General features: G+C 37.8%; 2 protein-coding genes across 15 annotated transcripts in view; one reads left to right on the top strand and one right to left on the bottom strand.

The window, feature by feature from the left end:
• The window catches only part of SLC9C1 (solute carrier family 9 member C1), a 111,215-nt gene extending 96,895 nt beyond the window's left edge, over nucleotides 1-14,320 (bottom strand). For both annotated transcript variants that reach the window (XM_081542250.1, XM_081542260.1), the window contains exons 1-4: nucleotides 14,228-14,320; nucleotides 10,111-10,311; nucleotides 8,459-8,559; nucleotides 5,648-5,776 (exon numbers count right to left, since the gene is read on the bottom strand). In XM_081542250.1, coding sequence (XP_081398376.1) covers nucleotides 5,648-5,776; nucleotides 8,459-8,559; nucleotides 10,111-10,255 — 375 coding nt within the window. In that variant the 5' untranslated portion in view covers nucleotides 10,256-10,311; nucleotides 14,228-14,320. The remainder of the gene's footprint in view (nucleotides 1-5,647; nucleotides 5,777-8,458; nucleotides 8,560-10,110; nucleotides 10,312-14,227) is intronic.
• The window catches only part of LOC145526502 (OX-2 membrane glycoprotein-like), an 88,635-nt gene that overhangs the window by 23,768 nt on the left and 43,043 nt on the right, over nucleotides 1-21,824 (top strand). For 6 of the 13 annotated variants that reach the window (XM_081542338.1, XM_081542270.1, XM_081542349.1 and 3 more), the window contains 2 exons: nucleotides 3,057-3,157; nucleotides 7,782-7,854. The exons of 2 other annotated variants lie outside the window; for them this stretch is intronic. Coding sequence is in view for 2 of the 11 variants with exons in the window: in XM_081542360.1 (XP_081398486.1) it covers nucleotides 3,148-3,157 (10 nt within the window). In the remaining 9 variants the exon portion in view is untranslated. The remainder of the gene's footprint in view (nucleotides 1-3,056; nucleotides 3,158-7,781; nucleotides 7,855-21,824) is intronic. 5 more of the 13 variants (XM_081542306.1, XM_081542295.1, XM_081542327.1 and 2 more) reach the window with 2 other exon arrangements.

Below are 21,824 nucleotides of genomic sequence, written 5' to 3'. Positions count from 1 at the left end.
GGTTAGTTGGGAGATGGAGGTGTGAAATGCATAAAATTGGTCAAAAGGCACCAGTTTCTAGTTATAAAATAAGTAAAGCATAGGGACATAATATCAGTATGATGACTACAGTTAACAGCAATGATGTATTTCATATACAGCCAACAGTATACTGATCACTCATCCTATTTAAAACAGAGTAACTATTGTTGAGAAAGGCCATAAGACTAGCAGAAGAGATCTACAACTAAAGATATAAAGAAACCATGACAACTCAAGTGCCCATTAACAGATGAATAGATAAGGAGATGTGGTTTTTATATTCAATAGAATATTACTCAGCCATAAAAAGAATGGAAGGCAGCTATGCTCACCACTATACAGCCAATGCAAGAATGAAATTCTGCCATTTGCAGCAATGTGGATGGACTTAGAGAACATTATGCTTAGTGAAATCAATCAGACAAAGATAAATACTGCATATCATTTATATGTGGAATCTAAAAAAAAAACACAAATGAATATATATGCAAAACAGAAATAGATTCATAGATATAGAAAACAAATTAGTGGTTACCAAAAGGGAAAGGTAAGTGAGGTAAGGACAAATTAAGTGTATGGGGTTGACAGAATGTATAAAATCAGCAACAAAGACATATTGTATAGCACAGAGAATTATAGCCATTATCTTTTAATCTCAAAATATATTGATTCACTACATTGTATACCTGAAACTAACATAATATTTTAAATCAACTATACTAAAAAAAAAAAGAAAACACACCATGAGATGGGAAGAGGGGCCAGAGACACTATAGAGTTAAGACCCATACCCACAGTGAGTGAGCCACAACTAGAAGGATAATTACAATTGCAGAGTTTCTCTCTAAGAGGTGAAGAGTCCAGGCCCTGCATCAGGATCCTGATACAGGATACTAGAGTACTAGAAACAACAGAGTGCTAGAAATCAAATCTAGAAATCTGGGGGTACTGCACCACGAAGATGATATCACTAGAACATTTTGCTTTGAAGGCCAGCCGGACTTGCTTTTGGGATAGACAGACGGCTGTGAGAAATAGAACCTCCACTCTTAAAGGGCATACACAAAATCTCAGATGCTCTGGGACCCAAGGCAGAAACAATAATTTGAAAGGATCCAGGGTCAGACCCACCTGCTGATCTTGAAAAGTCTTTCAGAGTGGAATGATGCCCCAGAGACATAGACACAGCTGGTAGCCATTTGGGGGAACTTGTTCTACCATGTGGACACTGGTACTGGCAGGTGCCATTTTGGAATCCTTCGTCTAGCTTATTAATCTGCAGAATCTGGCCCTGCTTGTTGGCAAAAGTATTGGAACGCCTCAGGACAAGCAGCTACCTGGGTGAGGAGAGTTCTGTCCACCAGTAGGCTAGTTTCCTTAAGACTCCTTGAATGTACAGCTATCCTGGGACACAGCCCTGTTCATCAAAAAGGTTAGGATCCAACCCCATACATCAATATACTGGCACTAGTCCTAGGATCCCCTGGGTCTCTACAGTCAGCTGGAGGAACCTGGTTTCACCCACCATCAAGCTGGCACTAGCCCCAGGATGCATCCTCACCCACCTGTGGGTAGACATGAACCCTGGAACCACAAGAGCACCAAAGCCATCCAGGTGAACAGGACAGCATTTGCTCTAGGTCCCCCCTGGATCATGGCCCTGCCCATCAGCATGCCAATACTAGCCCTGGGACCCCCACCACCCAGCATATCAGCAAGCTGATACCAGCTCCAAGACACTTTCAATGCCTCAGCTGCCCACCCCTGGGATTCAGCCCTACTCACCAACAGGTCAACATGAACTTTGGAGCACCTCAGGCCCTGTAATCAGCTGTGTCAGGAACTGGACCTACCAACCAGCAGGCAGACACTAGATACAGGATCCCTGGTCCCACAGAAACCCACCCCAGAACACAGCTCTGCCCAAGAGCCCTAGCCCCAGGAACCCCCAGAGATCTGCAGCCAGCTGCCTGTGTCCAGGCCCTTCCCACCAGCAGCTGGCAGCATCCACACAAGGCAGAGCCTAGAAACCAACTGAACTGGGGGCCAGCCACATCATTCAGACTTTCCACGGTAGTCAGCCTGCTGCAAGAGATGGACCCATGTAGCTCATGTAAGAAGAACTCCTAGAGGATGTAGCTCTGGTGAAGAGAGAGGAATGTGTCACTGGGGCACAGAGGACTTCTCCTAAAAAAGACCACTACCCCAAGATTGGAAAATGCAATGAACCTATCAGATACATATAAATAAAACAGCATACTAGGCAGAATGAAGCAACAGTGGACTATGTTCCAAACATATATTTGAAGGAAGAAGATAAAAGCTCAGAACTAAGTGAAGTAGAGATAAGAAATCTACCTGATAAAGATGATCCAAGAGTCCAGGAGAAGATTAAATGAATAAAGTGAGAAGATGGAAAATTTTAACAAAGAGTTAGAAAATATAAAGAAGAACCAGAGATGAAGAATGTAATAATTAAAATTAAAAATGCAGTAGAAGTAATCGACAGTAGATTAGAAGATACAGAGGAATGGAGCAGCAAACTGGAAAACAGAGTACTAGAAATCAATGAAGCCCAACACAAAAAAGAAAAACATACAAAAAGAAAGGAGGACAGTTTAAGAGACCTTTGAAAGAACATTCAACATACTAACATTAGCATAATAAAGTCTCTGAAGGAGAAGAGATAGAGAGAAAGGGACAGAGGATATATTTAAAGAAATAATAGGGGAAGACTTCCCTAACCTGAGAAAGGAAAAAGATAATTATTGTATGGGCAATTAATCTGTGGTCAACTAATCTATGACAAAGGAGGAAGAAATATATAATAGGGGAAAGACAACTTATTTGATAAATAGTGTTGAAAAAACTGAATAGCTATATGCAAAAGAATTAAACTGTACTACTTTCTCATATCCTGCACAAAAATAAATTCAAAATGGACTAAAGATGTGGAAAACTTCTAGAAGAAACCATAGGTAGTAAGATCTTTATTATCAATCTTAGTAATCTTTTTTTTGGTTTTGTCTCTTTAGGCAAGAAAAACAAAAGCAAAAGTAAATAAATGCGACTACATGAAGCTAGAATGCAGGAAATCATCAACAAAAGAAAAAGGTCACCTACTAAATGGATGAAGGTATTTGCAAACAATATATCCAATGAGGGGTTAAGATCGAAAACGTACAAAGAACTTATACTACTTAACATCAAAAACAAGCAAATAACTCCATGAAGTAATGGACAGAGGATCAGAATAGTCATTTTTCCCAAGAAGACATATAATGACCAATAGATATATGAAAATGCTCAACACCACTGATCATCAGGGAAATGCAAATCCCTGATTTCAACAATGTGATATCACTTCACATCTGTCAAAAGGGCTGTTATCAAAAAGACAACAAATAACAAGTGTTGGGGAGGATGTAGAGAAAAGGGAAACCTCATGAACCATTTGCAGAAATGTAAGTTGGTGCAGCCACTATGGAAAAAAGATATGGAGATTCCTCAAAAAATTAAAAATTGGATTACCATATAATCCAGCAATTCCACTTTTGGGTATTCATACAAAAAAAAATGAAAATGCTCATTCAAAAAAATATGTGCACTCTATGTTCATTGCAGCATTATTTACAATAGCCAAGATATGAAGCAACCTAAGTGTTCATTGATAGATGGTTAAAGAAGATGAGGTGTACATACATATGCACACAATGGAAGACTACTGAGCAACAGAAGAGAATGAAATCGTGTCATTTGCAACAACATGGATGGACCTAGAGGGTATTATGCTAAGTGAACAAACAACAAAACAGAAACAGATTCATAAAGAGAACTAACAGGTAACCACCTGGAGAGGGGATTGAGAGAAGGAAAGAAATAGCTGTGGGAGATTAAGAAGTACAAACTTTCATCACAAAACACATGAGTCACAGGTTTGAAATGTACAGTGTGGGGAATAGAGTCAATAACCAATATTTTTGTATGGTGACTTACTGTAACTAGAATTATTGTGATGATCATTTTGAAAAGTATATAAATATTGAATCACTATGTTGTATAACAGGAATTAGCACAGTGATGTAGGTCAATTATACTTCAAAAATAAATAAACAAGCAAACAAACTCATAGAAAAGGAGATCACATTTGTGGTTACCAGAGACAGGGATAACCACAGGGGAAGTGAGGAGAATTGGATGAAAACAGTACAAAGATACAAACTTACAAACTTCTAATTATAAGATAAATAAGCAATAAGAATATAATATACAACAACACGATAAATATGATTAACATTGCTGTATGTTATATAAGTTGTTAAGAGAGTAAATCCTAAGAATTCTCATTACAAAGAAAAATATTTTTTCTATTTCTTTAATTTTGTAACTGCATGAAATGATGGATATTCACTAAACTTATTATGATAATCATTTCATGATGCATATTAATCATTATGCTGTAGCCCTTAAACTTATATAATGATCTATGTTGATTATATTGCAATAAAACTGAAGAAAAAAAAGATTCTGTAAAAATTGAAAGTCCAAATGAAAAAATAAAATGAACCTGAATATGCACCTCATATTAAAAAATTAGCTCAAATTAGATCATAGGTCTAAATGTGAAATCTAAACTTATTAAACTTCTAGAAGAAAACATAAGAGAAAATCTTAGTGACCTTGAATTAGGAAATACTTTTTTAATATGACATAGAAACACAAATTCTAAAAGAAAAATTTTTCAATATTTGGACAAATTGGACTTCATCAAAAGTAAAAACTTTTGGAAAAAAGAAAACTACAGTGGTACCAAAGCAGAGATTTACTATTTTTGATCATGAATCTAAGTCATACATGGAAGACAATGAAACTATTATGTAATTATTGAAGAACCAGCTAAAAACAATATGTAATGGATTTTTTAAATCAATTTAACTGAATACAATTTATCTTGCTTAGGAATGATTTTTGAAAATAATGCCTGTAAAAGTCACTATGTAATTTTTTTCACCTGGCATCTACTTGAGACTTTAATAATAAAGCTCTAGAAACCATCTCCTACTTTTTTCTGATTATTAGTTAATATTCAAAAGAAATGTAGTATATGGAAATAACAAATAATGAGAAAATTAGTCTTTCTACTTGTACCCCATGACCTTGCAAATTACTGTCTACGCTGAAAGTCACATCAATATTTGGAGAAATTTCTAAGGTAAATCAAATGAAATTGAATCATTAAAAAAAAAAAGTTTGGATTAGGGATTGCCTCACTGATACATTGGTAAGGGACTGGCTTCAAAGAAATTCTGAGGGAATTCTCTAGGTAGATGAAAATTTTTATATCTGGATTGGGTGATGGTTACACAAGTATATGTATTTGTCAAAACTCATCAAACTATATGCTTAAAATGTATGCATACTACTGCATGTAAATTATATCTCAAAATAATTTTTTAAATGTAATAAAAATTTTTAGTAAATTTTATTGTAAAGAAAAATTTTTTAAGTTTTTTAAAATGTAAGAAAACCCTGAACATAGATAACATGTAGTAGTTCATGAGTGAATAATATTATTGAAAATAACACCTGCCAAAATAATTTCTTACTCTCCAAAATAACTTCTTACCTGCCAAAATAACTTGTGGAGCAGGTAAACATCCATATCAAATGCAACACTAAAGATAATTACCGGTGTAAATAGATTAAAAAATAGGTGTGAATCCATCCATTGTATGGCATCTGCATATTCTTGGACCTAATAATATAAGACTGTTATTTTCTCATTTACCCATTAGTCTGTCAGCATGGTATACATGTCAGGCATTCCTATCTCTAGCAAAAAATAAAAAGATACATCACAACATAATAAGTGCTTAAATCTTAACTCTTGGATTTTCATAGTTTTCCATCAGATCATTACCAGCTACAGCAAAAAGTTAATGGACTTTATGTCCATTAATAGTTATGTCTACTATTCTTTTTAAAGAACAAACATAGGAAGTACGTTGACATAGGTACTAAAGGATATGTAGGAGATTTTCAGGCATACAAGAGAAAGAGATTTTGGGTAGATGGATCATCATGCACAAAATCCACAAAGGAGTAAACAATTACATCAAATTTCAGAAACTACATAATTAGCCATGGCTTATGTAGATGTGTATGGAAGAACAGTAGAAATAAGAGACTAGGAAGTTAATGCAGTTCATGAAATAATTAGTGGCATTTATCATAAAATATTTAGTTGCAATTTTTAAACCTCATTATGGGTGTCTGGAACTAAGCAGGACTCTATGGGGCCTTCCCCAGATAGACCCCTCCCTCATAGCCTCTGCTTTAGCTCCTCTCTGAAGTATCTAAATAATAGTGTCTGATGCATATCTGCTGAGTTATTTTACAGATGCTAAACCCCCACCAAATGAAAGAAATAAACACATCCCCTCAGGAGTATGGTTGGAACCAGGAAATATTTGCAATGATTTTACTTTACCTAACTATCAACCAATCAGAGAATTGTGCACAAGCTGATCACATACCCTGGGACTCCCCTCATTTGCCTTGCTTTTAAAATGCTTTGCTGAAACCCATCAGCGAAGACTTTTTGAGCACTAGATGTCCAGTACTCCTTGTATGGCACCTTATAATAGATGCTTTCCTTCACCACAATCCACTGTCAGTAGATTGGCTTTCCTGCTTGAGGGTGAGCAGAGATGAGTTTGGTTCATTAACACATCTATTCAACATTCACTCATGAAGGAAACACTGAGTACCTACTGGTTAGGTGATGTTCTTGTATTTGGAACGTAATTCTTCACTGGTCTTTTGTGTTTCTCTGTACGTTATGGGTGGAGGCACTGATGGCTTTTCTTCCAGGAATATTTTCTTTCAAGAATATTTGTACGTACTAACAGCTTTGGAAGATACAGCAAGTGTCTCCCTCCAGAACAAAGGGCAGTAATAAGGTTTACTATTACTGTCTAGTGTAATAAGGATAATATCTCTCTCTGGAGCAAGAAGATGAGCTCACTGTGCATCATAAAATAATTCATGTTCTCTAAACTCAGATTTCCTCTCTTATAATGTAACCCATTGCATATGCAGATTTTACCTTGCCCTCTTTACTTCTCTTTATGGGGCTCATAGAATGGGACAAGAAAATCCTGAGGCTCTGGATTCTGCTATTGTTATGAGTAATAGAGTACTTTGTCTCTAGCCCAGGAGTCCCATGTGTTTGACAGGATTGTGAAACTGTGGCAAGTTAATTTATTAGATTGAAACCTGAGTAAAATCTTAGACCCTTCACAATTCTAGACATAGGGGCCTTTCCTTTCAAGAGTTGTTGACAAAAGGAAAGTTTATAGAAGTATTTAAAGTCACACTAATGTAAAATATCATATGATTATGAAACCTGTTCATAACAAAGGGAAGTAGTAATCTGCTTCTGATTTTTGCCTGGATACATGATATCCATTATCTTTTTTAATATGATAGAATTTGTTTGAGAAAGTCAATCAGTTTTACACACATTTCTGTTTACATATTGATTAACTAAGGTAGGTGTTGGCAAACTACGGTCCTTGGGAACAAATCTGGCTCAATGCCTGTTTTTGGTAAATGAAGTATTATTGGAATACAGCTATGCCAATTTACTTATGTATTGTCTGTGGCTGCTTTTAAATTACAATGGCAGAATTGAGTAGTTGTGATAGAGATCATACAGCCTGTGTAGTCCAGAATATTCACTATATGGCTTTTTACAGAAAAAACTTTGCTGCCAACCCCTGGGCTAGAGAACTATTTAATGTTCCAGTAATGAATTCTACATTCCTTGTAGTAAGTATATTCTCTCTTCTCTACCTGACTACAGCTGTTCCCAACTATTTAGTATTACTGTAGATACCTTGGCTATATAGTTTGCTTTTTCTCTCACTTCTAACTCCATGTAAGAGATTCAATGTATGTTTCTTGATATGTTCTAAGCCAAGCATAGAGAGAGCCTCCATTCTAATGGGAACCCTATGAAACATTCCTGAGGCAATAGATTGGTTCAATGTCAGAATTCTCTTGGTAATAGAGTCCTGTATTAGTAGTTCAAAGTCTTTCTGGGTTTCTATCTTGTTAGCCAATTTCTTGTCTAAGGTTTTTAATTATGATTAAATACTCAGCTACTCACACTCTCAGTAGCTATATGTGTATTCATTCTGAATTGCCTACCTAGTTTGAGACCTAGGCTCTGTTTTGACAATGTTAAGCTGGATTTCAGCTCTTTCACACCTGGTTCCTTTTCCTAAACAGTTGATCTAATGTTATTCGTATCACAAGCATATATGAACTGGCAGAGCAGTGAAGAGATATGCTTACAAATTTTCTTAAGCCATGTTTGTATGAATCTTAGATATACCCAAAAAAATAAAATACACATATTTAATATACACACCTTGTCAGATGTAAAACTTAGCATTTCAAAACTGCATCCAAGTAAAAATAATATCACAGGGAGAGGAATTGGAAAGTCTTTCAAGTGTTGGTTCAAAAGTGCTGCAAAAAATACGTCTATTGAAAGGCAATGAGATATCACACTTAACAGAACTTTAATTTGATATGACTTCTTAATATGAAGACAATGAAATATAGAAATATAGCAAGTAACAGTAACTGAAGCCTTCCCTCACACTTAAACACATAGAATCAATATAATTGGTAATCTACTAAACTCATGCTTTACTTCTTTTATGATGTATATAATTTCCTTAGAATCTTTAGTAAATATTGCTAGTAATCATTGGTTCTTGGGTTACTACTAAAATATTCATAATAATTTATGTACATGCTATAAATCAGATATTCATTTCTTAAGCAATCCAGCAATGAGGGATTAATAAATAACTAAAATGAAATATCCTGGCTGATTCTCAGTATAACAATGTGGAATTAGTATAACAACGAGAAAAACTAGCCAGCTTCCCTGTGGCTCAAACAGTAAAGAGTCTGCCTGCAATGTGGGAGACCTGGGTTTGATCTCTGGATTGGAAATATCCCCTGGAGAAGGAAATGGTAACCCACTCAAGGATTCTTTCCTGGAAAATCCCATGGATGGAGGAGCCTAGTAGGCTACAATCCATGAGGTCACAAAGACTTGGACATGACTAACTAACACTTTCACTTCACTACCTATTAGAAAGCCTATAATGAATGCTTAACTTTGTTCACTTTCTCAAAGTGCAGTAAGCAATATCACAGCATTTCCTTCACTTTAATGTTTCCTAATTCTTTGTAATACAATTCCTAATCAGGTCAAAGGATGCAAAAATTTTGCTTTCTTTTGATTCTACAGTGTTCTGTTCTTCTCATAAAAGCTCAGCATATTTTACCATTTGGATAAAACCTAAGAGAACATCTGTGCTGTGCTGTGCTAAGCTGCTTCAGTAGGGCCGGACTCTGTGGCACCTATGGACTGTGTCCCTCCAGACTCCTCTGTCCATGGGATTCTCTAGGCAAGAATACTGGAGTGGGTTGTCATGCCCTCCTCCAGGGGATCTTCCCCACCCAGGGATCAAACCCAAGTCTCTTATGTCTCCTGCACTGGCAGATGGGTTCTTTACCACTAATACCACATAGGAATCCCAAGAGAACACCTATCAAGGGGTTAAAAAGTAACTGAATCATTCAGGAGACCTATCACTTTGAAAATTCTTTTTCCAAGTGAAGAAAGCTGTGGGACAGCTAACTTAAAAATATGGATGAAACTATAGTTTATGATAATGCAGGTTAACAATAAATCCCTAACCTTTGATTTTCTGTTAATCTGATTCAATTCACCGCATCACTTAAAATCTAACCATAACTTAGCAAGTAAGAAGGTATGACTGCTCTGAACTTAATAGAGGTGAAGAATATGAATCAAATTTACATGGTCTCTCTTGAGGGGAAGATTATTATTGGATTCATTTGATTGAAAATCTTGGGATAGAGGTATGAATTTAGAAAAAAAAACTAATTTTCCATTATTTTTACCTTCCTTAATTCTATATGGTGACATATACAAAATACATCCACAGAATACCCTGAAATAAAAAGAATTGTACCTACTTCCAATTATACAGATCAAAGACAATATTAGAATGATTTTAGGGAGTTCCTGAGAAGTTTCCAAGAATGATTGCCTAAAAAATTCCATCCATTCATCAGTAAACTCTTTCTTAAGAAAAGTGAAATTAGAAATTTGGTCATCCATCCTGTGGTTTCTCAGAGGCTGTCTGAATCCAACTCTCAGGACTCTGAAAAACTCACCTAGAACAAAAAAAAAAAGTTAGGTTTTTCTTCTTGGTGGCCTCCTAAAGCTCTTCTTAAAAAATAAAGAAAAAGTTTATATTTATCCTTATTTCCAGTGATTTCTTAGAGTCTGTCAAAATTAGGGATACTTTCCTCTTCTATGATGTTTTCTATTTAAATGATAAAGAGAAAGTACAACCCCAAGTAATAGAGACTATTCAGTGTCATCCTGTGTTCTTATGATGCCAAGCACTAATCAGCTATTATTCATGCTGTATCTATTCAACTGAAAAGAGGATTTTTCATCTAGCCAGTCACTGGGACCACACACTGGTACAGGTTACTTAGTTCTCAGGATGGACAGCTGAGGGGTTTGCCCTCACTTATCTGAGCTTCTCCAAAGTGGGAAGTGGTGGACGGGGCAGAATATTCTGATCTCTTTTCTTGTTATATCCAGAGAGAAATCAATAGACCATGATGATATTCAATAATAATCATCTTTTATCTGCTTCAAGACATTCATGAGCCAGGTTTTCTCTAATTTTTAAATATTTTTATAGCAACTAAGGACCTAAGAAAAATATTGAAACCAAAATGATTTAAAACAGGAGATTTGTTACATATTTCCATTGTTACTTCTTGGAAGAAGAACAAGGGCCATGATGTGCCTTGGTCTGAAGAAATAAGCAATAGCTGCAGTCTGCCAATCTCACTTGCTTCCCATGGTAAGGAACATTTTACATCAGGGTCTTAAAATTCATGGAGGAAATTCTTCCAATGTTATCTCTCCTAATATTGGCTTAACGTTTTCTAGCATCTCTTAGCATCTCACCTTGCTGCCTCGCTAAGCAATCAGTTATTACTAAACTTCCTCTCATGATCCAGCAATGTCTTTTTCAGTTTCATATTTCATATACTTACACGTTTTCTTATATGCTCCTTTCTGACTATCTAAACAACCTTTTGAAAGAAAACTAATTAAATAAATATATGTTTATTGTGAACATTTTTGAAATAAATATATAAACAAACATTTCAAAAACAGGAAAAAATTTTGCAATCATGTCATCTAGTGGCTCGTATATATTTTGTTTGCACAGTTGGGTTCATCCTTATATAATCATACTTTCTGCTTCTTTACACATGGTATTATATCACCAGCATCAAAGAGCCTTGCAAACACTGTGCCATATTAGCATCAATGTGAAAGCAGCAACTCTCCGGTCTGACTGCCCACATGCAAAGGTCTGTTGGGCTGAGGCTTACGGCATAAAAGAGTCTGGGCAACCTGCTGTTGACTTCAGTTTTCTAATTTGTATAGTTTCCCCGTCTGTGTAATTTTTCTCCCTGTATTTATAACTTTCTTTGAAATCACTTGGGGAAATATGATAACACTGGTGATAAGTCTTATTCCCAGGGATTCCTATTTAAATCAGTCTGCATGGCAGCCTGGCTCCCCAAGTGATTTTAATGTGTAGCCAAGGTTAGTAACCACTGTGCTTCACCTAATTCGAAGGCAACCTTACTCAATTTTCTGTCTCTAGGCCAATATTTTTTTCAATATTCTTGAGTCAGGTATCAGTGGGTATCAGTGTCCCTCTGGTGAAGACCCCAGAAACACATCTGTAGTTGACAAGTTTGGTGTATTATGTGTCTCAGTGAGGGAGACATATTTACCCTGGGGAACTGTGGTAGGGGGTTTCAGTAAAAGGATGTTAGAAAGAACTAATTATGGATCTGGGTAATATCGGAGAGGGAGGGTCTAAGGAAGTGAGACTTTATTCTAACTTGGGTGCTGTCAGAAAGCAAGGACAATTCTGTGGTTGTGTACTCAATAACTCTTATGTACAGGGAAACCAAACTGGAATGGGGTAAAGCTGTATTGAATACAGAAGCAGCAGCCACTCATTTTAGACAAGAATGAGAGGTGTTTGGTATTGGATGGGTTGCATGGTGATTTGTTCTGTCCAATTTTATTATCATCTCATAGTGACCTCATTTGATTTTGATGTTCTGTGAGATTATTTACGTCAAATAAGAGAACAACATGGACTAGCTGTGACCATCACGTCAGCTTGTGGTAACACTGAGTGACACCTAGCTCTGTCAGACCAGTTTCCCAGTGTCTAGGGCTGCTTCTTCTTCTTCTTTTTTTTTTTTAACTTGTTGGTTTTATTTTTCCTAGAAGGAGTTCTAAATTCCTTAACCTCACCGTAACATGTTAAGAACTGAAATCAGATCAGGGGATCTTGATAATAATAGTGATACAGCAGAGTAAGCTCAGTTATCCTTCTAGGACAGAGATTTTTAACCTTGGCTACATATTAGAATCAGAGAGCTTTAAAAATACGGGTAGGTGGCTCCCCAAGGTTAATTTAACTAGTATAAAGTGCAACCTGAGTATTGGGAACCTTAAACCTTCCCAGTGATTCTAATAGTCAGCCATTATTTAGAAACACTGCTGTAGGAGAAATCTGTGCCATTAGGGAAGAACACTGAAAGACTGGTGATATTTGCTCTCAGAATCAAACTGGTTAGTAAAATATTGTCAATGTCACCTGTTAATTTTCTCACTGTTACAAAGCAAAAGGGCTTGAACAAAAAAGGCAAATATTTTCTGCATCATATTTGTATATTCCTATATGCTTGCAAAATTTAATACAGTTCAGGAGTCTATTGTTTTCCAAACTAAAAGCAGGGATACATGATCCCATAAGCAGGTTTCTCATTTTTAAAATTGCTTATTTGAAAACCTTAATAAGTGTTTGTATATTCAATTCTAATAAATCCCTTTCATAAAAGAATAAAATTACTCCAAATCTTAATTATACTTGAACTTTAGGGAAATATATGATCAAACTCAGCAGAATTTCACTGTTTGGCCATGAAAACTCAAATCAGTTTCTTCAGTCTCCACTCCAAAGTCTCCTAACAAACCTTTACTCCAACAAAATGATCTCATGTTAAGTTAGCATTTAAATGCTAATATTATTCAAGCTTGACACTTTTAAAAACATGGGTAAAGAAGTAGCAGTTTAGATTAAACAGATTTTCAATGTAATTACAAAAATTGACTTTTAACAATTTTGAATAAGTTTATGAGTCCATGTCACATGCATTAAGGAAAAAAATACTGATTTGTCTTAAAATTGCCACGTGGATTTCCTGCATTAACTTATCAGGAAAATTAAATAATGCCTTAAATCTCTTTCTGTGTGAGGTTAATAATTGTCCTTTTAAATGGCACATGTATTTGTCCCCAACATCAGTCAGCCTTGAGAAATTCTTTCTCATGGTGTGGAAATCATACTGATTCACTCTGTCCCTGAAAAATGGGAAATATTTCTTCCTTTTAATCACTATTTTTTGCAGGAATTAAGTGACAAAATTTTCCTGAAAAGAGTGCTGTGGAAGCCCAGTAGTCTTAAGAAGCTCTAAAGCGCTTATGATTTATAACAGATAAAAAACTGGAGTTGGACTCTCTGACCACACAACACAGCAGCTTCTTACTCACAGACGCTGTGAAGGTGGGCGGTCTGTAGCCTTCCTAAGATTTCTTCACTAGGGTGAGCCCTTCCTGGCTCTCAGCTCTGCTCCATACACCTAAGATTAGCCACGGCGTCAGTGTGGTTTCCTCTTAGTGCCTCATAAGGCAAAGGGAATAAATACTAGGTAGGTGAGCAGTTTGGAAAGTTGATATGCAAAGTGTAATGGAGGAGGGGCAGAGGCTAAGGGACAGAAATTCACACCGAGAGGCTAGTTGATCTTCAGGAAAGTCTTTGATTGGCTGCCATAGGAAAGGTGGAAACTACAAGACGAATGGTTGGCTGAGTCTGTAGCTGGAATACTGTGAAAGCATTTGTTTCCTCTTTGAGGAACAAAGTACCAGCGGGGAAGGGCAATTTCCTGAAGGGGAAGCTAACGGAAGACTCACCATCCAGAGCTTCAGGAGGAGTATCATGTAGTATGTAAGTGACAGGTGGAAGGTAGCTAATCCGTTCATCCAGAAACAGCCACAACCAACTGCAACCTCAGTGACAGTTACTTGCTCTAAGTCCCGCCCCTGGCCTGCACCCATTGGCTTTAGGTTCACAACCCCTGACTTGATTGGCTGACAAAGTACAGTCGTTGGACGTGCTACACAGCATCATTACCTCTGAACATCTATAGCAATCCTTGAATTAATAAGGCTGTTGTATTTTAAAAATAAATAAATACATAAACAAGGGTGAAGAGGAAACTCCAGAAATTGTATTGCTATATTAATTTAAAGCTTAGGAACAGTAGATTTGTGGCAAAGAGCCAATGGACACTGTTTTCCCAGAATTCTAGTGGAAGTGAGATTCCTAGATAAGATAGAGTTGTAGAAATTTTGAAATATGAAAATGCAGGTTGTTGAATTAGGAAACAAAAGAGAGAGAGAGAGAGAAAGAGAGAGAGTGGCTGGTCTAGCCATATGATGGAGAAGGAAATGGCAACCCACACCAGTATTCTTGCCTAGAGAATCCTGTGGACAGAGGAGCCTGGTGGGCTGCCGTCTATGGGATTGCACAGAGTCGGACACTACTGAAGCGACTTAGCAGCAGCAGCAGCTAGCCAGTGAAAGTGTTAGTCACTCAGCCCTGTCTGACTCTTTGAGTGAGCCCATGGACTGTAGCCGGCTAGGCTTCTTTGTGCATGGAATTCTTCAGGCAAGAATACTGGAGTAAGCAGCCATTCCCTTCTACAGGGGAGCTTCCTGACCCAGAGATTGAACTCGGGACTCATGCATTGCAGGCAGATTGTTTACCAACTGAGCCACCAGGGAAATCCCATTATAGCCATGTTCAGTTCAGTTCAGTCACTCAGTCGTGTCCGACTCTTTGCGACCCCATGAATCGCAGCACGCCAGGCCTCCCTGTCCATCACCACCTCTAGGAGTTTACCCAAACCCATGTCCATTGAGTCAGTGATGCCATCCAACCATCTCATCCTCTGTCGTCCCCTTCTCCTCCTATCCCCAATCCTTCCCAGCGTTAGGGTCTTTTCCAATGAGTCAACTCTTCGCATGAGGTGGCCAAAGTATTGGAGTTTCAGCTTCAACGTCAGTCCTTCCAATGAACACCCAGGACTGATCTCCTTTAGGATGGACTGGTTGGATCTTCTTGCAGTCCAAGGGACTCTCAAGAGTCTTCTCCAACACCACACTTCAAAAGCATCAATTCTTTGGCACTCAGCTTTCTTCACTGCCCAACTCTCACATCCATACATGACTACTGGAAAAACCATAGCCTTGACTAGACAGAACTTTAGGAGAATGCAATCAAGACAGGCAAGATAGAATTTAACTCCTCAGAGTTCTTTATCTGGGGAAATTTTTAGGAATAATGATAGACCCATTTCTTTTCTCTAAACATAATATGAAAAGGATATTTTTACTGAAATTGCTTAGTTATAATACCATAGGGCAAATTGTCATATTCCCACTCTCATCGTAAAATACTTGGGGAGGAATACTGGAATGATTTTGAAATTAAATACTTATTTGGCATGTGTGATACTTCTTTATAATTCTACTCACTCAAAGTTTGTAAGGCTATTTGGATGGCTACAAAAGGGATGTGCAGAGAAGAAAGGTTAAACAATAGGGAGTGAAACGTGAAACCACCAAAGACAGAAGTAAAAGCTAAAGAAGTGCTGATCAAATGATCCTTCTGGTGGGCAGAAAAGCATTCAGAACCTTCATATGTGTACTTGTAGTGGCCACAAAACAGCAGTCTTTGTTGAAGAAAATCACCTTCCTCCTTGGAAGGAAAGTTATGACCAACCTAGATAGCATATTTAAAAGCAGAGACATTCCTTTGCCAACAAAGGTCCATCTAGTCAAGTCTATGGTTTTTCCAGTAGTCATGTATGGATGTGAGAGTTGGACGGTGAAGAAAGCTGAGTGCCAAAGAATCGATGCTTTTGAAGTGTGGTGTTGGAGAAGACTCTTGAGAGTCCCTTGGACTGCAAGGAGATCCAACCAGTCCATCCTAAAGGAGATCAGTCCTGGGTGTTCAATGGAAGGACTGATGTTGAAGCTGAAACTCCAATACTTTGGCCACCTCATGCGAAGAGCTGACTCATTGGAAAAGACCCTGATGCTGGGAAGGGTTGGGGACAGGAGGAGAAGGGGATGACAGAGGATGAGATGGCTGAATGGCATCACCGACTCAATGGACATGGGTTTGGGTAAACTCCTAGAGTTGGTGATGCACAGGGAGGCCTGGCATGCTGTGATTCATGGGGTCGCAAAGAGTCAGACACGACTGAGCGACTGAACTGACTGAACTGAAAGTTAACAATGTAAATCCATTTGGGGGATGGTTGGTCAAAAGAAACTAAGTAAAGCTTTTAAAAGTGATAAAGTTCACATAACATTTTAATGAAATAAAAGACAAGATTGTTTCTGAGTAAATCATTTAGATGGAAATAAAAGTATCACATGCAGGATTGTTTTATTGTTGTTTAGTTGCTAAGTTGTGTCTGACACTTTTGTGACCTCATGGACTGTAGCCTGCGAGGCTCCTCTGTCCATGGGATTTCCCAGGCAAAAATACGAGAGTGGGTTGCCATTTACTTCTCCAGGGGATCGTCCCTACCCAGGTATCAAACCTGCATCTCCTGCATTGCAAGCAGATTCTTTACTGCTGAACCACCAGGGAAGACCTTCTATTACAGCTAGAATTAAATTAATAAATGAAGCATCACTATTTCTATTTACTTGTGAGAAATATATTTTTATTTCATTTTTTGTTCTCTGTATTTTATCTCTTTCTCCAGGCCAACAGAATTCCACCCCTAAAACTACAAGGAACAAGTATCTGTATCATTCTTTTTTCTTTTTTTATTTGTGTGGAATTCAATGGAAGATAATTATGGTTTGTTTCTACAGTATCTACTGTGAATGATCTTATAAAATTCCATTATAGAAATGTTTTTGCTATGTCCTGTAGATTTGGGATCCTTGTGTGTTTATTTTTATCTCAAGGTACTTTTCGATTTCTTTGATTTTTTTCAGTAATCGATTGGTTGCTTAGTAGAATATTGTTTAGCCTCCATGTATTTGTGGGCTTTTGTTTTTTTTCCTTGCAATTGATTTCTGGTCTCAAAGCATTGTGGTCAGAAAAGATTCTTGATAAGATTTTAATTTTCTTACATTTATTGAGACAAACTTTGTATCCTAGAATGTGATCTATCCTGGAGCATATTCCAAGTGCACTTGAAAATAAGATATATTCTGCTCCTTTTGGATGGAATATTTTTTATAATTCTACTAAGTCAATCTGGCTAATGTGTCATTTAAAGCAAGTGTTTCCTTATTACTTTCTTCCTGGATGATCTATCCGTTTATCTAAGTAGGGTGTTACTCCAGGTAGCTCTTGACTTTCTACTTTTGCATTCCAGTCCCCTATAATGCAGAAGACATCGTTTTTGGTTGTTAGTTCTAGAAGGTCTTCTAGGTCTTCAGAGAACCATTCAACTTCAGCTTCTTCAGCATTACTGGTCAGGGCATAGACTTGAATTACTGTGATATTGAATGGTTTGCCTTGGAAATGAACAGAGATCATTCTGTTGTTTTTGAGATTGATCCAAGTATGTATTTTGGACTCTTTTGTTGACTATTATAGCTACTCCATTTCTTCTAAGGGATTCTTGCCCACAGTAGTGGATATAATGGTCATCTGAATTAAATTCACCCATTCCAGTCCATTTTAGTTTACTAATTCCTAAAATGTCCATGTTCACTCTTGCCATCTCCTGTTTGACCACTCCCAATTTGCCTTGATTCATGGACCTAACACTCCAGGTTCCTATGCAATATTGCTCTTTATAGCATTGGACTTTACTTCCATCACCGGTCACATCCACAACTGGTTGTTGGTTTTGTTTTGGCTCTGTCTCTTCATTATTTCTGGAGTTATTTCTCCACTCTTCTCCAGTAGCATATTGGGCACTTATTGACCTGGGGAGTTCATCTTTCAGTGTCACACCTTTTTGCATTTTTATACTGTTCATGGGGTTCTCAAGGCAAGAATACTGAAGTGGTTTGCCATTCCCTTCTCCAGTGGACCACGTTTTGTCAGAACTCTCCTCCATGACCCACGCATATTGGGTGACTCTACACAGTATGGCTCATAGTTTCATTGAGCTAGACAAGACTGTGGTCCATGTGATCAGCTTGGTTAGTTTTCTGTGACTATGGTTTTTCATTCTGTCTGCCCTCTGATGGACAAGGATAAGAGGCTTATGGAAGCTTCCTGATGAGAGAGAGGGGGGAAACTAAGGGGGAAACTGGGTCTTGTTCTGATGGGAGGGGCCATGTTCAGTAAATCTTTAATCCAATTTTCTGTTGATGGCCCAGGCTGTGTTCCCTCCCTGTTGCTTGATTGGAGGCCAAACTATGGTGGAGGTAATGAAGATAATGGCAACCTCCTTCAAAAAGTCCCATGCACACACTGCTACACTCAGTGCCTCTGACCCTGAAGCAGGCCATAGGAGACTGGAATGTAAAAGTAGAAAGTCAAGAGATAACTGGAGTACCAGGCAAATCTGGCCATAGAATACAAAATGAAGTAGGTCAAAGGCTAACAGAGTTTTGCCAAGAGAATGCACTGGTCATAGCAAACACCCTCTTCCAACAACACAAGAGAAGACTCTATATGTTGACATCACCAGATGGTCAATACCGAAATCAGATTGATTATATTCTTTGCAGCCAAAGATGGAGAAGCTCTATACGGTCAGCAAAAACAAGACCAGGAGCTGACTGTGGCTCAGATCATGAATTCCTTCCTGCCAATCCAGACTGAAATTAAAGAAAGTAAGGGAAACCACTAGACAATTCAGGTATGACCTAAATCAAATCCCTTATGATTATACAGTGTAAGTGAGAAATAGATTCAGGGGATTAGATCTGATAGACAGAGTGCCTGAAGAACTATGGATTGAGGCTTGTGACATTGTACAGGAGGCAGGGATCAAGACCATCCCCAACAAAAAGAAATGGAAAAAGGCAAAATGGTTGTCAGAAAGGCCTTACAAATAGCTGAGAAAAGAAGAGAAGCTAAAGGCAAAGGAAAAAAGGAAAGATATACCCATTTGAATGCAGAGTTCCAAAGAATATCGAGGAGAGATAAGAAAGCCTTCCTCAGGGATCAATGCAAAGAAATAGAGGAAAACAATAGAATGGGACAGACTAGAGACTTAGAAGAAAAAGACTATTTTTTCTTCAAGAAAATTAGAGACATCAAGGGAACATTTCATGCAAAGATGAACACAATAAAGGACAGAAATGGTATGGACCTAACAGAAACAGAAGATGTTAAGAAGAGGTGGCAAGAATACACATGAGAACTATACAAAAAAGATCTTCATAACCCAGATAATCATGATGATGTGATCACTCACCTAGAGCCATACATCCTGGAATGAGAAGTCAGGTGGGCCTTAGGAAGCATCACTACAAACAAAGCTAGTGGAGATGATGGAATTCCAGTTGAGCTATTTCATATCCTAAAAGATGATGCTGTGAAAGTGCTGCACTCAATACGCCAGCAAATCTGGAAAACTCAACAGTGGCTACAGGACTGGAATAGTTCAGTTTTCATTCCAATCCCAAGATAGGCAATGCCAAAAAATGTTCAAACTATTGCACAATTGCACTCATCTCACATGCCAGTAAAGTAATGCTCAAAATTCTCCAAGCCAGGCTTCAACAGTACATGAACTGTGAACTTCCAGATGTTCAAGCTGGATTTAGAAAAGGCAGAGGAACCAGAGATCAAATTGCCAACATCTGCTGGATCATCGAAAAAGCAAGAGAGTTCTAGAAAAACATCTAATTTTGCTTTATTGACTACACCAAAACCTTTGACTATGTGGATCACAACCAACTGTGGAAAATTCTTCAAGAGATGGAAATACCAGACCACCTGAACTGCCTCCTGAGAAATCTGTTTGCTGATCAAGAAAAACAGTTAGAACTGGACATGGAACAAGAAACTGGTTCCAAATCGGGAAAGGAGTATGTCAATGCTGTCTATTGTCATCCTGCTTATTTAACATATGCAGAGTACATCATGCAAAATGCCTGGCTGGATGAAGCTCAAGCTGGAATCAAGATTGTAAGGAGAAATATCCATAACCTCAGTTACGCAGATGACACCATCCTTTTGGTAGAAAGCAAAGAAGAACTAAAGAGCCTCTTGATGAAAATGAAAGAGGAGAGCGAAAAAGTCGGCATAAAACTCAACATTCAGAAAACTAAGATTATGGCATCTGGTCCCATCACTTCATGGCAAATAGATGGGGAAACAATGGAAACAATGAGAGACTTTATTTTTTGAGGCTCCAAAATCACTGCAGATGGTGACTGCAACCATGAAATTAAAAGACGCTTACTCCTTGGAAGAAAATTTATGACCAACCTAGATAGCATATTAAAAAGCAGAGCATTACTTTGCCAACAAAGGTCCATCTAGTCAAAGCTATGGTTTTTCCAGTAGTCATATGGATGTGAGAGTTGGCCTATAAAGAAATCTGAGCTCTGAAGAATTGATGCTTTTGAACTGTGGTGTTGGAGAAGACTCTTGAGAGTCCCTTGGACTGCAAGGAGATCTAACCAGTCAACCCTAAAGGAAATCAGTCCTGAATACTCATTGGAAGAACTGATACTGAAGCTGAAACTCCAATAGTTTGGCCGCCTGATGTGAAGAACCGACTCATTGGAAAAGACACTGATGCTGGGATAGATTGAAGGTGGGAGGAGAAGGGGACAACAGAGGATGAGATGGTTGGATTGCTTCACCGACACGATGGACATGAGTTTGATTAGGCTCCGGGAGTTGGTGATGAACAAGGAGGCCTAGCGTGTTGCAGTCCATGGGGTTGCAAAGAGTTGGACATGACTGAGTAACTGAACTGACATATGTATACATGGTTATATTAAGTTGCTTATCTATTAAGTTTAAATGCATTTTAACAACCCTGAATTTCCTCTCACAATGTGTGCTGATTTTACATCATATTGTATACCATTTTGTTTTGTGTATCCCTTAATATAGCCTCCCAGGTGACTCTGTGGTAAAGAATCCATCTGCCAATGCATGAGAAACAGGTTTGATCCCTGAGTCAGGAAGATTCCCTTGGAGAAGGAAATGGCAACCCACTCCAGTATTCTTGCCCGGGAAATCCCAAGGACAGAGGAGCCTGGTGGGCTATAGTCCATGAGGTTGTAAAAGAGTCAGACACAACTTAGCAACTAAAACAACAACAATCCTTAAACTACTTGTTGTGGATTTAGATAATTTTACCACCTTTGTCTTTTAACCTTCCTTATACCTTTATACATTGTTTATTTACTACTTTAATTGTATATTTGCTTTTACCAATGAGATTTTTACTTTTGTGATTGGCTTGTAAGGTTTTATATTTTGAGTTGTAGCCTTTTATTTTTTGCTTTTAACATTTAAGATTTGTTGTAAAGTTGGTTTGGTGGTGCTGACTTC

Source organism: Giraffa tippelskirchi, chromosome 2 (assembly GCF_054371585.1).
Source record: "Giraffa tippelskirchi isolate mGirTip1 chromosome 2, T2T-mGirTip1v1.2.pri, whole genome shotgun sequence".
Classification (NCBI taxonomy): Eukaryota; Metazoa; Chordata; class Mammalia; order Artiodactyla; family Giraffidae; genus Giraffa; species Giraffa tippelskirchi.
This window is presented reverse-complemented; position numbering and strand designations above follow the sequence as displayed.